This window comes from Lampetra planeri, chromosome 2 (assembly GCF_965212315.1).
Source record: "Lampetra planeri chromosome 2, kcLamPlan1.2.h2, whole genome shotgun sequence".
NCBI classification, from domain to species: domain Eukaryota; kingdom Metazoa; phylum Chordata; class Hyperoartia; order Petromyzontiformes; family Petromyzontidae; genus Lampetra; species Lampetra planeri.
The window spans coordinates 7,159,774-7,173,546 of NC_136108.1; the positions used below are offsets into that span (position 1 = coordinate 7,159,774).

The 13,773-nt window shown below is 40.2% G+C and overlaps 1 protein-coding gene across 2 annotated transcripts; it reads right to left on the reverse strand.

Moving 5' to 3' along the window:
• Nucleotides 1–364: 364 nt before the first annotated feature.
• DDX42 (DEAD-box helicase 42) lies at nt 365–12,135 on the reverse strand. Of its 2 annotated transcripts, none has more exons than XM_078604912.1 (19): nt 11,957–12,135; nt 10,344–10,580; nt 10,072–10,216; nt 9,756–9,817; nt 8,552–8,588; nt 7,441–7,593; nt 7,103–7,207; nt 6,873–6,992; nt 6,379–6,555; nt 5,894–6,022; nt 5,425–5,524; nt 5,251–5,298; nt 4,793–4,890; nt 4,127–4,403; nt 3,577–3,678; nt 3,207–3,331; nt 2,551–2,661; nt 1,614–1,727; nt 365–1,372 (listed from the first exon to the last, which is right to left on the reverse strand). In XM_078604912.1, the coding sequence occupies exons 2-19, from the start codon at nt 10,565–10,567 to the stop codon at nt 1,115–1,117; spliced, it is 2,385 nt and encodes a 794-aa protein (XP_078461038.1). In that variant the 5' UTR covers nt 10,568–10,580; nt 11,957–12,135; the 3' UTR covers nt 365–1,114. The 2 variants fall into 2 exon arrangements, with proteins under 2 accessions (XP_078461038.1, XP_078461046.1); XM_078604920.1 differs by lacking the exon at nt 11,957–12,135 and adding an exon at nt 10,702–10,802.
• Nucleotides 12,136–13,773: the final 1,638 nt, after the last annotated feature.

The following is a 13,773-nucleotide window of genomic DNA, read 5'->3' on the forward strand; positions in this document are numbered from 1 at the left end:
GTAAATAAATGAGTTGCAACCTGAAAGCACTTCAGAGCCATGTATAATTGTATTCACTGGCTCAGAGGTGCCGACATCAATAATTCATTAAGCATGGAGATACTGACTTTCACTATCGAGAAGCTATGCTTGGAGACATTAATCGTTTTACAAAAAGGCACCTTTTTTAAAAAAAGCACAAAAGTTGTAATTTGCGGAATGTAAACTTCACAATATTTAGTATCACATCTTTATGGCTGAGCCTGTCATTGCAATCTGCATTTCTTAATATTGTAATTATTTTATCAGACATTACAGGTCACTGACCAGACAAGAAAATTGTGGACATGTTGTCATATCCGATTAACACATACTACGACTGGACTGTTATCCCAACTGACAAATCAGTCATTTATTTCATGATGTACATTTAAACAAACTTTGGAGAAAAATGTTTTGCCAGTGAAAAAAGTGGCTCAATGTACATCCTTGTCAATAAAGTAACACGAAGGATAACCATGAACCTAAACTAGCTAACAATCAAAATGTTCTCCTGAAAAACGGGTACACATTTGTGGAAGATATATTCATTCCAACATGTCTAAACAATTATTTAATTGACTAAATATGCACAACCTTGTTCAATGAGGTGGCGTTTGACAATATATCGCTTGTTCACTTCTATTTGAATGGACTTGAAAGCAATACAATAACAAATGGAGACAGTATTGATCACAATTATGTTCATTTAAAAAGTGTACATTAAGTAACAGATATGTGCACGTGTACAATAAGCCTTGAAACCAGTTTAATTCAAAATATAAATTCATACTGAAAGTATTTGTCAGTGAGTCAATTCACTCTGATGATGCGCTATTTTCAGCACACAAACAATATTCGTTCCAAAACTGTATGACTGCACACGTTTTACACAAATATTTAAGCATCTTCAACAGCACTAAACCCAGGATTGATGAAGAAGTCACTAGTACAATACATTATACGTATAACCTGAACACATACAATCACCCACTTTAACATTGTATCCCTCACTGAAACTTAAAACCTCTCGATGTTTTGGAAGCAGTCTCACGCAATCTGCTGGTAAGAGGTTCTTGTCTTCCAAAGTTCTAGTTTACTTATCCCATCTAGTCTTTTTACGCCTTGGCGGATCAGCAGGGACCGCAAAGCTTTTAGGGGGTGAGTTGCTTTTTTCGCACACCTCGGCAGGATGAGTGCCAGAAGGGACACTCTGCAGGCTGCCCGCGCTCTTCCAGCCACTCAACCCCCCACTGGAAGAGCTGCCACCTCCACTTGCACTCTCACTGCTGCTACTCTGGGCTTTTGTAGACACCCCAGGACTCGCTGCCACAAACTGTGACTTGTATTGAGCCTGGGAGGCAAAAGGAAAGCAATTAATACAAAAGATACAAAATAGATTCCATGATTTTTTTTTACCAACCATCCATAAAGAATAAAAGTACATACATTTTCCCTGACGGAAATTATAAATGTTTTCCATTAAATACTATCTTCTTGCATTGACTTAGAGCAATGAAGGATATTTTACCAAGAATGTGCAATTTTGAGATGACACATTCAGTACAGACAAGGAAAGATAAGTGGCACTGCACCTTGAAGGCTTCTCTCATGGAAGACAGCCTGTCACCCATGGCTCCTGTGGGTGGCTTTATAGGTTCAAAACTTTGTGGCAGACTTGTGATGCTTTTCATGCTGCCACCTGAACCCTGCAAAACAAACAATTTCAGTTACATTTATTTGGTGTAGCCCTGTGAGCCATTCGGCTCTTGAATCGGGTGCAACCGCAACAAACAAAAGACAAAAACATGAACAAGAAACATCTTAAAGTGACTATGTGACTACGTGCAAACAGAAAATCCAGGAAAAAACTTCCAAGTCTTCCAGAAAAAGCACCGTACACCAACGCTGTGTGCAAAAATCCCAGTGGGATTCAAGTCAAACAACAACAACCACAAGACAACTTAGATTAAGGCCATCAGTCTAACTCCGTACTACAACAAACAAAACATGGCCAAACCAAAAAACTTTTCTAAATCATCAAAATAAAGCTATAAAAGCAATGTAACAGTGATCATAGGAACTGGGACCGAATTTTCACAATAAACGACAAACAACATGTACCACCAAGTACTTAAATTTTCGTTAACTGGTTAACACCATATTTTCAGATTTTTTTTGCAAAAGTACGTTACATATATTTCTATATTGATACATTGTCAACTAGTGGATTGACGATGGCTGATGCGGATTAATAATTTCCACAGACAAGTAAAAATAGTATTAATTGGTGCTCATCATTGATGGTAATCTTGAACTATTGGTGATAATTTTGAATTCACCCTGATTGGGCCCATCCTCTTAATAGGAAAACCACTATATACATTTACATTACAAAGCAGAGTTACTGATGATTTTTTGTTCGTCTATTTTGAGTTGTAAAAAAACTAGTGACTGATCATTGTGAACACGCACAACGGCCATGCATGAGCTACTTTGATAGGAAAAATAAAGTTAAAACACCGCACTCACTGAAGACTCTGAGCCAAGGCCAGGCCTCTCCCTGTAGCCCAGGCCACCTCCACCCACGTTGAGCTTCCGACCGCGGCCACCCTTGAAGCGCGTTTTCCTAAACCAAGGATTCTGTAGGAAAGGGTCAAATCTTCATGGGTCCTCTTAATACATACAATGCCATTAAAAAGCCCAAATAAAAGTAACAATTATATGGAGCACCAAATGTGAATGTTACATTTATTGCAACAACTTGGTATAATTTTCACGTTTTAAGTATAAAATTGCATAATAAATGATAAAACAACCATATCTTAATAACACACGATCACTTACCATGACCAAACACTTTTGGTTCGCCATCATTAATGGTTAACTGTTGTCGTATGGTAAACGCGAGTGCATGTTAAGGTATACAAGGTGGTGCCAGTGTTAAAAAAACAAGTGTCGTTTTTCCTCGAGTTGTTTATTCATACAATACCTTGTGCTGTCAGAACCAAGTAAAGAATATTAAAACCAAGTATATTGCCTTCTTATTAATGGTGCATGAGATAAAAGGGAGTGCAACTATTTTTGAGAGTACAATAAAATGTGGAGACTGTACACGAAGAGATGGGCCTAATGAGCTGTGGTGGACTTCTTACATGGAACATATGACATGCGTTCACAATACATACTTGCATGGCTAGGTCCATTAGCTCCTTGTGGACATGCTGGTTGGCACCTTCCAGGTTTCTCACCAGATCCCCGGCAAAGTTCATGTCTTTGTGGGTCATTAGTGTGAACGCCGTTCCCTTTTCGCCTATGGATAAAAAAAAACAGGATGAATTAAATTAAATGTCTGACCATCTTTATAATCGTCACGAAGCTGTACAATGTTCACATTACATATCCACGTGTCAAGATGCAGCCACAGCGAAGTGTCCTCCCTTTCTGTTAAAATAACAAAGACCATCACCGACTAATAATACAGTTACTTTACTTTTGCCTTAGAATTAGATATTATCCATTATGGGTGCCCAAAAAAAGGCACGCATGTACCCTTACCTGCTCTGCCTGTCCTTCCTACTCTATGCGTGTGTGTATCAATATCTCTTGCCACATCGTAATTCACCACAGTCTTGATTGAAGGAATGTCCAACCCACGGGCTGCGATACAAGAAACACATTCAATATAATCAAGTTACGGGTCAATGCTTTTAATTAAGAATCCTGCACCACAGCACAAATTTTATATTACTTATGATCAGCAATACTATAAAAATAATGTAAACATTCAACACAATGCATCTTTAGCCGATGCAGAGCCGTTTCTGATATTACTAAGATAGAGGGAGACCATGCTCTTCTCGGCATGAAATAAGGGAAAGCCAAAGGGGGGCAAACCAAACAACATTTAAAGAAGGAAACTGGGATCATGAGTAAAACTACACTGGAAGTGGGGGAACTGACATTGACATGGGTGACAGTGATCGATCAGATTGTATCAGTGGCTTGTAAATGGTTTACGATGATTCACAAATTAAATAATACACAAATTAAATAATACACAATTGAATCAGTTCTAAATACCATTTTAATATCTGCAACAACTTACCAGCAACATCTGTGGCAACCATGATTGGTATGACCTTCTTCTTGAAGTCAGAGATGACCTTGTTTCTCTCACTCTGGTCCATGTCTCCGTGCAGCAGCCCAACCTGGAAGCCCTCCTGCTCTAAGTCGTTTGACAGTTCCTCAGAGTTGTCCTTCCGTGTGACAAAGATGAGCACGCTTCCACTGGAGGTGAACTCCACCAGATGACTGCATAGCCAGTTCCACTTTGCTGCTCCATTGGAAAAGATCTCTACCCTCTGCGTAACATCTTCGTTGGCCTGTTGGGTAATTAAAAGGCAGTACACACTTCTAAATCTGGATCATTTTAAATGAAGTATTTTGAGCCATTTAAGAAGTGGCTAGAGGTATATATTTTGAACTTATTTCGCATCGTACGTAGCCAATCGCGCTAATCACAGGTGCGGGGGCAGGACAACAAACTAAAGACAAAAAGCAATTTTGAAGAAATTTGTTGCAATGCAGGTTGCAGCTCATCCAACCAATGCTTGACATGATTTAGTTCAATATGTAATTAAGTACAACTGTAAACATGTTTTTAGTGAATTACATACAAGTAGAATCTTTATTTAACGTGAAGGTAACTATATTCATAGTTGAAGTGAATCTTTATAAAACACAAAGGCACAGGACTGAAAAAGACATTCACCTCTCCGATATCTCCTTGCACCACTCGAATGGGGTCAATCAAAATATCCCGAGCCAACTTTTCAACCCTCATCCTGAACGTGGCACTGTAGAGCATTGCTGCAAATCAAGAGTTGCACAAATGTTCTTAATTACATACTTCATAAGCACGAGTCAATGCAGTACAATTTCTCTTTGTAGGTTGTAAATGCAGAAATGTCACGTGGTATTCAAAACATGTTCAGAAATTAAGACACGCTGTAACAGAAATATAGCTTTAAAATATTATGCTAATGAGTATAGACAGTAGACAACAAAAAACATATAAACTGTGTTTTACAGACATTGTAATACTATGGTCCCAAAACTAGTCAATCCCTTTAAAGTGTATTATAATTACTATAAAAATTGAACTTCATTCACTGAATAAAATGTACTTCCAATCTGCATAACCATTGGCACTGTACATCCACGACTTACTTTGTCTATCTGGGCGGACATGGTTGGCAATTGAACGGACTTGATATTCTGCAAAATACATTCAAAGCGTTTTGCACAGAAAAGTAAACTTCCATGTAAGACAGCAATTAAAGGCTTACTCTGTAATAATGTAAAAAAAAACTACACACTCATGTTGCTATACAAAGCACATACCAAATCCCATGTCAAACATGCGGTCGGCTTCATCAAACACCAGGTAGGTAACCCGTTGAAGATTTGTCGCCTTCTTTTTGACATGGTCAATCAAACGGCCCTGTGGAAGGTATTCTAGTTACACAAATGCTAACATAGCTTAAACCACTGCTGGACAGAGAAACCAGTAAAAGCAAGGCACGATATTATGAGATACTACAGAAGTGTTTTTTTTTCAAAGATGTGAATCCCAGTGGCATTACAATATGCCACCATGATAGACGTTTATACGAGAAATATATCACGCAACAATATGTTTCTAGATTGACATGGCTAGGCACATTTACCAATGAAAAGACAGTAGTCACTGCATTGAAAAATATACATACTGAATGCAAAACAAGCATTGGGGGAAGGGAGGCAGGGTTTGATGGAAAGGGCACATCTTCCATACCACAGTGGCATTGTGTGTCTTGTGGTTTGGACTCACGGGCGTGCACACCACGATCTCAGCACCCTCCTGCAGCGCCTTTGCCTGCTCCCACATGCTGCCACCACCGTACACAGCAACAGAGTGCAGGTTGTACGCCTTTCCGAACCGTTTGCACTCCACATTGATCTGTAGAGTTCACATCAATGGAATGTATTGAGCTGCTATAAAATACAGCATCACTCATGCCGGACATGTCTCTAGAAATACAAATCGGTTACAGTAAGCTGAACTGCAAAAATTAGTTAACTTCCTGGTTGGTGCATTTTTGTAATAAACTAAAAGTTATACTCCAGTATATTTTATAGCGTAGGCATGCAACAACTATCATTTGATCGTGAAAGTTACTTCACACAAATCTAATGTTTATACACACATTTTTGTACATATTGCAAAAGGAATTCAAACAAAGAGTAATAATATCTAAGGTTTAGAGGCAGATCATAAACGACAAAAATATTCGCACACGTGGTCGCACACATTACCTGCTGACAGAGCTCCCGGGTGGGCACGCAGATGAGACCAATGGGACCGTCTCCTGGCTTCAGTTCTTTCTGTGCCATGATGTGTACCAGCATTGGCCAAATGAACGAGGCTGTTTTTCCGCTGCCGGTTTTTGCGATACCGATTATGTCTCGGCCGCTCAGCGCTATGGGGATGCCCTAGGCCAGAAAAATCACGTCACCCAAATTAAATCAAGCAGAAACTTACAGATAAATATTATTATATTACAGATGTACTCTTATCTCTTTATGGTAACAAATGCTGAATAACACAAACACCTAATGAGAATGATATACGATGTCCATATAGATTTCCTGTATTTTGAAATTAAGATACAGTATATTTACAAAATTACCCGCACATTGGTTTGACGATGTAATACTATACCAACAATATGCAAACAGGCATGTCACTGTGAAGTTCTGAGCTTCCTGTAGTACATAATCAATTATTGTGCATATCTAAAGATCCCCACCTGGCACTGGATAGGTGTGGGTTGAGTGAACTCTGATTTGCGAATCAGATTAAGGAGCTGTTCATCAAAGCCAAAGTGACCAAAACTTGAGCAAGGCTTGGGAGGAGCAGCACCAGACACCTGTGCAGGGCAAAAACACCACCAAAGGTAAGACAATGTCCAAACAAGACAATGTCCAAACATTTTTCTGTTTATTCAATGCTTAAAACAAATATAAAATAGCATAATACCTTTAAGTTGAGCTTGTTCCTCAGTTCGTGAGCCTCTGATGCACCAAGTGATGAAATTTCTTCATGCTCTACATAAAAGTTCTTATCAAATGGTTCGTACTCGATCTGCAGATTAAATTAAAAAAATCAGCGACTGGTGTACACAATTCCCTGAATACTGAACAAAACTAGTTTAAAAGCAGACACCTTATGAACACAATTTCAGACTGACAAAAAATTAAATATATTTAAGAAACTATTAAATAAAGTGGATGGTAAATATTCAAATACAATTATTGTAATTGAAGTATTAAAAAAATATTTTTAAGAAAACATTTGTTTAAAAGTCTGTCCACCACCTCTGAGTGATCAATGGAAGGCAGAGGATCAATGACTTTGTTCTTTTCTGGAGGAATTGGGTTCCCATCACTGTCATAGTCCATGGGGTCTTCCTCGTCAACAGGCAGCAGTCCAGCGGTGGGGTTCTCCTCCATGTAGCGGAAGTAGGCTTCCTGCACAACACGCGGCACAGTAATGGTCCATCACCAGTTAACCAGCAAGACGCCATGGCCACTTGCAGTCCAATATGAAGTGGCACAAGCTTACAAAACCATGCTGTGCACAGTATACGAACAATCCACAAAAATATGACACAGGAATGTAAATATGTAAATTAGCTTCATATTTTTTATGTGTTGACCTCAATCTCATGGGCTGAAGCTGCAAATAATCTTAAGAATAGATGGGATTTGCACAGTAAATCGAGTCAAATTTAAGAGTACAATATAAACGTTTTTTATTTTGCTTTAAAATCAAATGGATATCAATGACCTAATCAGCCCATTAGAGCAAAGTCATATGTAATTCACATCTGTTATCTTGAGCTGAGTGTATATGAACATTCACTCTTCCATCAGGTATTTTTTTAACAAAAAATACACAACCTCACCACTACTTATGGCAGCATGCATAAAAAAAACACTTAATTCCTCGTAGATATTTTACACACTATCACCCTCATCCTTTTCAAAATATATTTTAAATGTGAAAGGTAGTTTAGTACATTAACAATTACGAAGTTTTTATTGAAACACTTTAACACATCATATCTGCCAGTTTGTGGCTACCCTTTTCATGCAAGTGATAAATAACTCCTCCTATCAAGAAAAAAGGAATTGAGGTCTATAAAAGAATCAAATGTAGTCCTGATTACTCTAAAATACCATGAAATAAATGACGGCACTGTGAATACCTCTGCAATGTCGAGTGGACAGGTTAACTACAACTTATCGCCATTAAAAATCAATATACAGATAGTGTTATTGAAGAGCCTCTCAGTGGCTCATATAATAATGACAAGTGCTCACTGCTGGCACTTTCCACTGACCATCACTGGAAGAACTACACCATGATAAAAAGAGAAGAGTATAAATATAAGAGAGCCAAGGGTTGCAAAGGTAACACACTCACTTGTCCATCCTCCTCTTCAATGTCATCTCTTACACCCCTGTAGAAACACAAAGGAAAAACACAAAACTTCCCTGCGTCTGTTCAAAGAGACCCTTTTATTACAGCTAGAGCCTGCACTATTACAACCACCATCTTGTGGAGACCTTGCGGAAGCAGTAGAAAGGCTATCTGTTTCGCAATATCGAACTGCATGGTCTGGACTATCATCTAAAGCAGTGATTCACAACTTTTCTTTAACCGCAAACTACTCAAAGAAATGCCCAAAATATTTTTGTGAACCAAAATACAGGAATATGGTGTTTTGTCAAAAATGTGTATCTCCAAGTTCCACAGATCACATCCCATGGCCTTTCAGACCACGACAGAGACCACGAGTTGAGAACCACTGATCTAAAGCATTGGCCAATTATATTCTTGCGCGTGGAAATATTTTCAGGAGCTAAATGCCAATGTCGAGGTCTTTTAGCTACGATAGGACTCGTGGTTACTCTATGATCCATAGTTTGGGTTACATAGCCATAATCGCACTGTAGCTTGCCTTCAATTCTCCATTTATGAAGCTTTACCCATCGGCCTGTTGATGTTGTGATTGATGGTACACCATAGTTTGAGGAATAACCAAGGTAGAATGTGCAATGTTTTGGTCTCGAATAAGGTGTTTACTCTGGATGTCTGCATTGTTTCACTGTTTGCCACCATTCATCGGAATCTGGGTAAGAATCTATCTAGGGTGGTGACAGCATGATCCCAGAAAGGGGATCGAGTCTTGAGTTGGCGGTAAAGTACATAGTTGAAGTATTGGTTGATGTTGTTGGCAAAAAAATGTGCGAACTTCCTTGCAGTTTGTGTGTCTCTGCAGATATTTGGTGGCAGACTGTTCACCAGATCAGTGAACCAGGGGATTGATGTTGATTTCGGTGTTTGGGTTATGATGCACATTGCGTTATGTAATTGTGCATATAGTTTTGTGTTTCAGCTCCTAGATCAGGCTGGTGCACAATTCTCTACCACTAAGTAAATCAGTGATAGCACAGCAATTCAGAGCACATCAGCTGTTTGATTTGAACTTTGCCAATTAATGATTCCATTCATGATTCCAAATATAACTATTCAGCTTTTAGAAGTTGTCCACTTTCAATCCCTAGCCTGTGCAGTGCCCACATGATAAAATTGGACATTCCAACAAAAAATAAGGTTATCTCACTTGTCATCTTTCTTGGTGACTTCTTTTTCCTCCAAAGCTTTCATGTCTCTTGCAGCTTGATTCTTTAAAATATAAAGAATGCATTCGTATATACCGTCACACTAAAATGCCAGTAAAACACTCCAGCTTGTATTTATATAGCACAAGTATTGTAAATATTTGATATAAAATACAATGTCTGTAAAGATACAGGTACAACAATTCATTTTATACTAGAATAAAAATCAGTAAGACTACTTTTAACTTGTCTTCCGCTTTATTTAGGGCAAATTCAAACACCCTGCCTGGCATTTTGTATTGCAAGACATAATCGTACCTCCACTTGGGCCATGAAAGCATCCAGTGGGTCATCATCACTGTCAGAGTTAAGCTGCTTGCGGGAGGGAGAGTTCTCTGCAGGGATGTAAGGCAGGCCAGAATACTTTGATGAAGAATCTTCCTCCTCATCCTCTTCAAAGTACCTGCAATAATAATGCATACCAACCAACATTTAAAGTACAAATTTATCACAAATTAATAAAAATGCAAAAAATAATTTCTAAATATTCTGCCAAAATAACAGAAAAAAACGTATTAAACAAGTCTTACGAGCTTTCGTCGTCAAATGTTGGCCGCTTGGACCCTATTTTGAAGAATGATGTGTTTGGTGCAGTCTGAGGGTTTCCATAACCTCCAGAAGAGGAAGACGATACAAACGACGTATGCAAGTCGTTTGGAAGTTGTTTCGGCTCTTCCTTCTTCGCGCCGCCCATGGCAAAGCCTCCAAACCCAAATCCCCTCTTTTGGCCAGGGCCTCCTTTATTCCAATTCATCCTCACGGTTGTACTGAAATGTGAAACGGTACAGTTATTGTTCTGGTAACAACACAAAGTCTAACAGCTTCAAAGTGTACATTAAAAGCCAAGTGTCGTAATATTAGCAGCGCCTGTCAGTGACATTTACTTACAAGTGATTCTATAAAATAGAAAACCAAATAAAATGTTTTCTCCTCCTTGGTTTAAGATGCAGTCAGTGTGCTCGAAGGTTGTCACTTGATGGCACGTCTCCAAAAAGCAAATCTTCAGCTCTTGGATAATGCTACCGAGTTGAAACAACAACAAAAACTTACTTCGTGACGCATTTGCAAGTGTGAGCTTCCCGTGCCAACTAAGGTGGTATTATCCTGTTAACGATTAGACAATGATGGAAACTCTAATATCTAAGTGGGGAAAAGTCCATCCATTGCACAGCCAGTTTCCTTCTCACAAAGCGAGTATCTGATGGGATGATTGTAAGGATTTGAACTCGCAACCACCGTACTGATTGGGCATATTTATAACCACATCAGCACGCGGCCGATAAACAGTATTCAACAATTGCACATGCATACACAATACGCCAGCTCTTGAAAGCTAAGCAGCGATGAGCCGGGATAGTGCTTGAATAGAAGACCACCACGCACGCCTGGTTCTAATGGGCGTCTGAAACGCTATGTGGACAGCCCAGCAAAGTGCATTGTTGATCTGTGCTTAAAAGTGGTCTCCGTGTTCACCAAGCAGCACTGACCAGCGTGGCCGGTGATCAAAACACCCCTTTTCCATGACCCGTTCGGCGTGGGGAGGCCCCCAGCCAGCAATGGATTGACAAATGAGCTGTGCACGACAATTGAGCGCAATGGTTTTCAACCTTTTTGGTATGGCGGCCCCCCAATGAAGAACACTGGCCCACGCCAACCCCCCCAACCCCACGTTTACCAAGGACACGATAGCGAGATAAATCACACACTCCTCTGGTCAACGCGCTGTAACGCAATTGTTCACGTCGTGCATGAGTGCGTTTTTACGCACGAATACTAAAAGTTACGCTTACGTTCGCAGCGCGAATTCTAGTTATCCTGCACAGTATCCGTGCAACTACCCACGCGCTCCCCCCTCACAAGGCTTCCCTCCTTCAGTCGAACACTCCCTACTGGCTGAAATTTGTTGAATTGTTTCTTATTATTATTAAACAACGTTTTAATAATACGAACAATATTATCCAAGTGCACACGCGTCTTCTAAACTCGGAGGCCTTTGTTGCTTAGGCCCCCGAATCTCGACTTAGCGGCCGTGCGGGCCTCGGGCTGGCTTCCCCGGCAGGAGATCCAGGCAAGGCAAGGCTCCATCTCAGTGCGTCGTGCTAAATAAAGGGAAGAAAAGCGCGGGAAGTTTGTTTTGTCTTACCTCGCGTCCTACTTGAGGCGGTTAGAGGTGTCGGACGAGAAACCGATTGATGTGACTCGTTAACTGTTATTTACAATTAAATCTGGGGCAGCGTGAGGCGGAGTTTTCGGAGAACGTCTCCCGAAGCTACGGGACCCGCGCGTCGCCAACTGCAGGAAAGTCTCGCGAGAACATGTTAATGAGGGGGGGGGGGGCTGCGAGATTATGTTAAGTATGTGCCATATCAATGCAATGTAAAAAAAATTACCCGTAAAAACAAAGTTTTTCACTATAAATCCTTTATATGCGTGTTCAATGGGCCACAACCCAGCCCACATTGGTATTTGAAACGGGCGGCTAGAGTCCTCTCGTCCTCTGGCTTGAGATGGATACCACCTATGGGTCAGATGATTGCCTGCCACCATTAAGCAATTGGTAATTACAATTTTAAAAAAAATTCCTAAAAAGTGTAAAATTTTGGAATAAAAATTTCACGAAAATAAATTGTCACGCACAACGAGTCTGTGTGCAAAATGTCAGCTCGATTGAATCACGGGAAGTGGGTTAAAAAACGACCGAAAGATTTGCACGGTTGTAAGCGCGCAAGCAAGCAAGTGAACTTAATATAAAGGATTTAAAAAGCAGCACTCCCATCCAGCGAGGAAAGTTTTTCAATCAGCGCATGATAACTCAGGACTTGATTTCTCACTTTAAATGTTCCAGTACAAAACCAGCCAACCCACACGGTTTACCCCGTATTCATGTACAGGGAAATTTAGTTTTCAGGTCCATGCGGCGTACAGCCGTTTCAATAGGGCACTTTTTTGTTTGTATATTTGTTTGTTTCTCGCTTGTGATGGGACTTTGTAGGATGAACGCTGCGATTTATAAGGGCACGAGGTGACCAATAAGGTCTGAATTGGTCTGTAATAAGGCAGGCACTGATAAGGGGTTGACAGGTATGTGGCTAGGAGTATGAATTATCGGCCTAAGGCACTGCCAAGTCGGGTACAAGGTAGGCTTATCCATAAGTACTTCTATTATTGTACTCGATATTCCTACAATTCTGTTGCGGGGTGGGGGGGGGGCTAATGATGTACACGTTAAATAAATACAGCATTGCATAATCAATAATATAACCACACAATTAGTGTGATGCTGGTCAAGAATAATAACGGAGTGGCAGCCTTGGGATGGACCTGTTTGGAGAGGAACGTCCAACAATGAGATGGAGCGATTAAATCAGCTTGCGTGCAGGTGTTAGATTGCTGGAACATATGGCGCAGCATTTCTGTCAATGCACTGCTGGATAAAGGCCTCCACAAGTCGTGCGGGTCGTGGGGAGGTTTATTTGCCGATATACTATATTATTAAAGTACTATTAAAATATTATTGAAGTAAAGTTGCCATTGTATAGGAGGGGGCACAGCTGGTGCATCTGCCAGTCATCTCAATCGGGCAACCCATGGCACCTGCTGGGTCTGCTGTCCCGTAATGCTGCCTCAAAGTGCACGTGGCCTGGCACATGGGGCCGTGACGTCACAGTATCTTCGTGGCGAATGGCGGCTGTCGGTTGTTGTTGGTACAGTATTAAGGTTGCGTTCACCTTTATGCTAATTATAACTCGCGATTATGTTAATGAGGTCCGTGATCATGTTATTGTTACTCGCATCTACGTGCCGATTGGCTGACGGGATCGTGACGCGCCCGCCAAACCAATCAGGGATTCATACTCTTAGGTTCTTTGGGAAAAGTCACGGAGGTAAAAAAAATAATAAATTAAAATAACTAAATTAAATCACCGTGATTTAATTTTAAAATAACTAAATGAAATCACT

Excerpts from the sequence above, each read along its gene's own strand:
- DDX42 (XM_078604912.1), bottom strand. The coding sequence starts at position 10,567 with ATGAATTGGAATAAAGGAGGCCCTGGCCAAAAGAGGGGATTTGGGTTT. Across the intron at positions 8,589-9,755 it reads GTCACCAAGAAAGATGACAA|GGGTGTAAGAGATGACATTG; the intron begins GTGAGATAACCT and ends GTGTTTCTACAG. Across the intron at positions 7,208-7,440 it reads CTTCCATTGATCACTCAGAG|ATCGAGTACGAACCATTTGA; the intron begins GTGGTGGACAGA and ends TTTAATCTGCAG.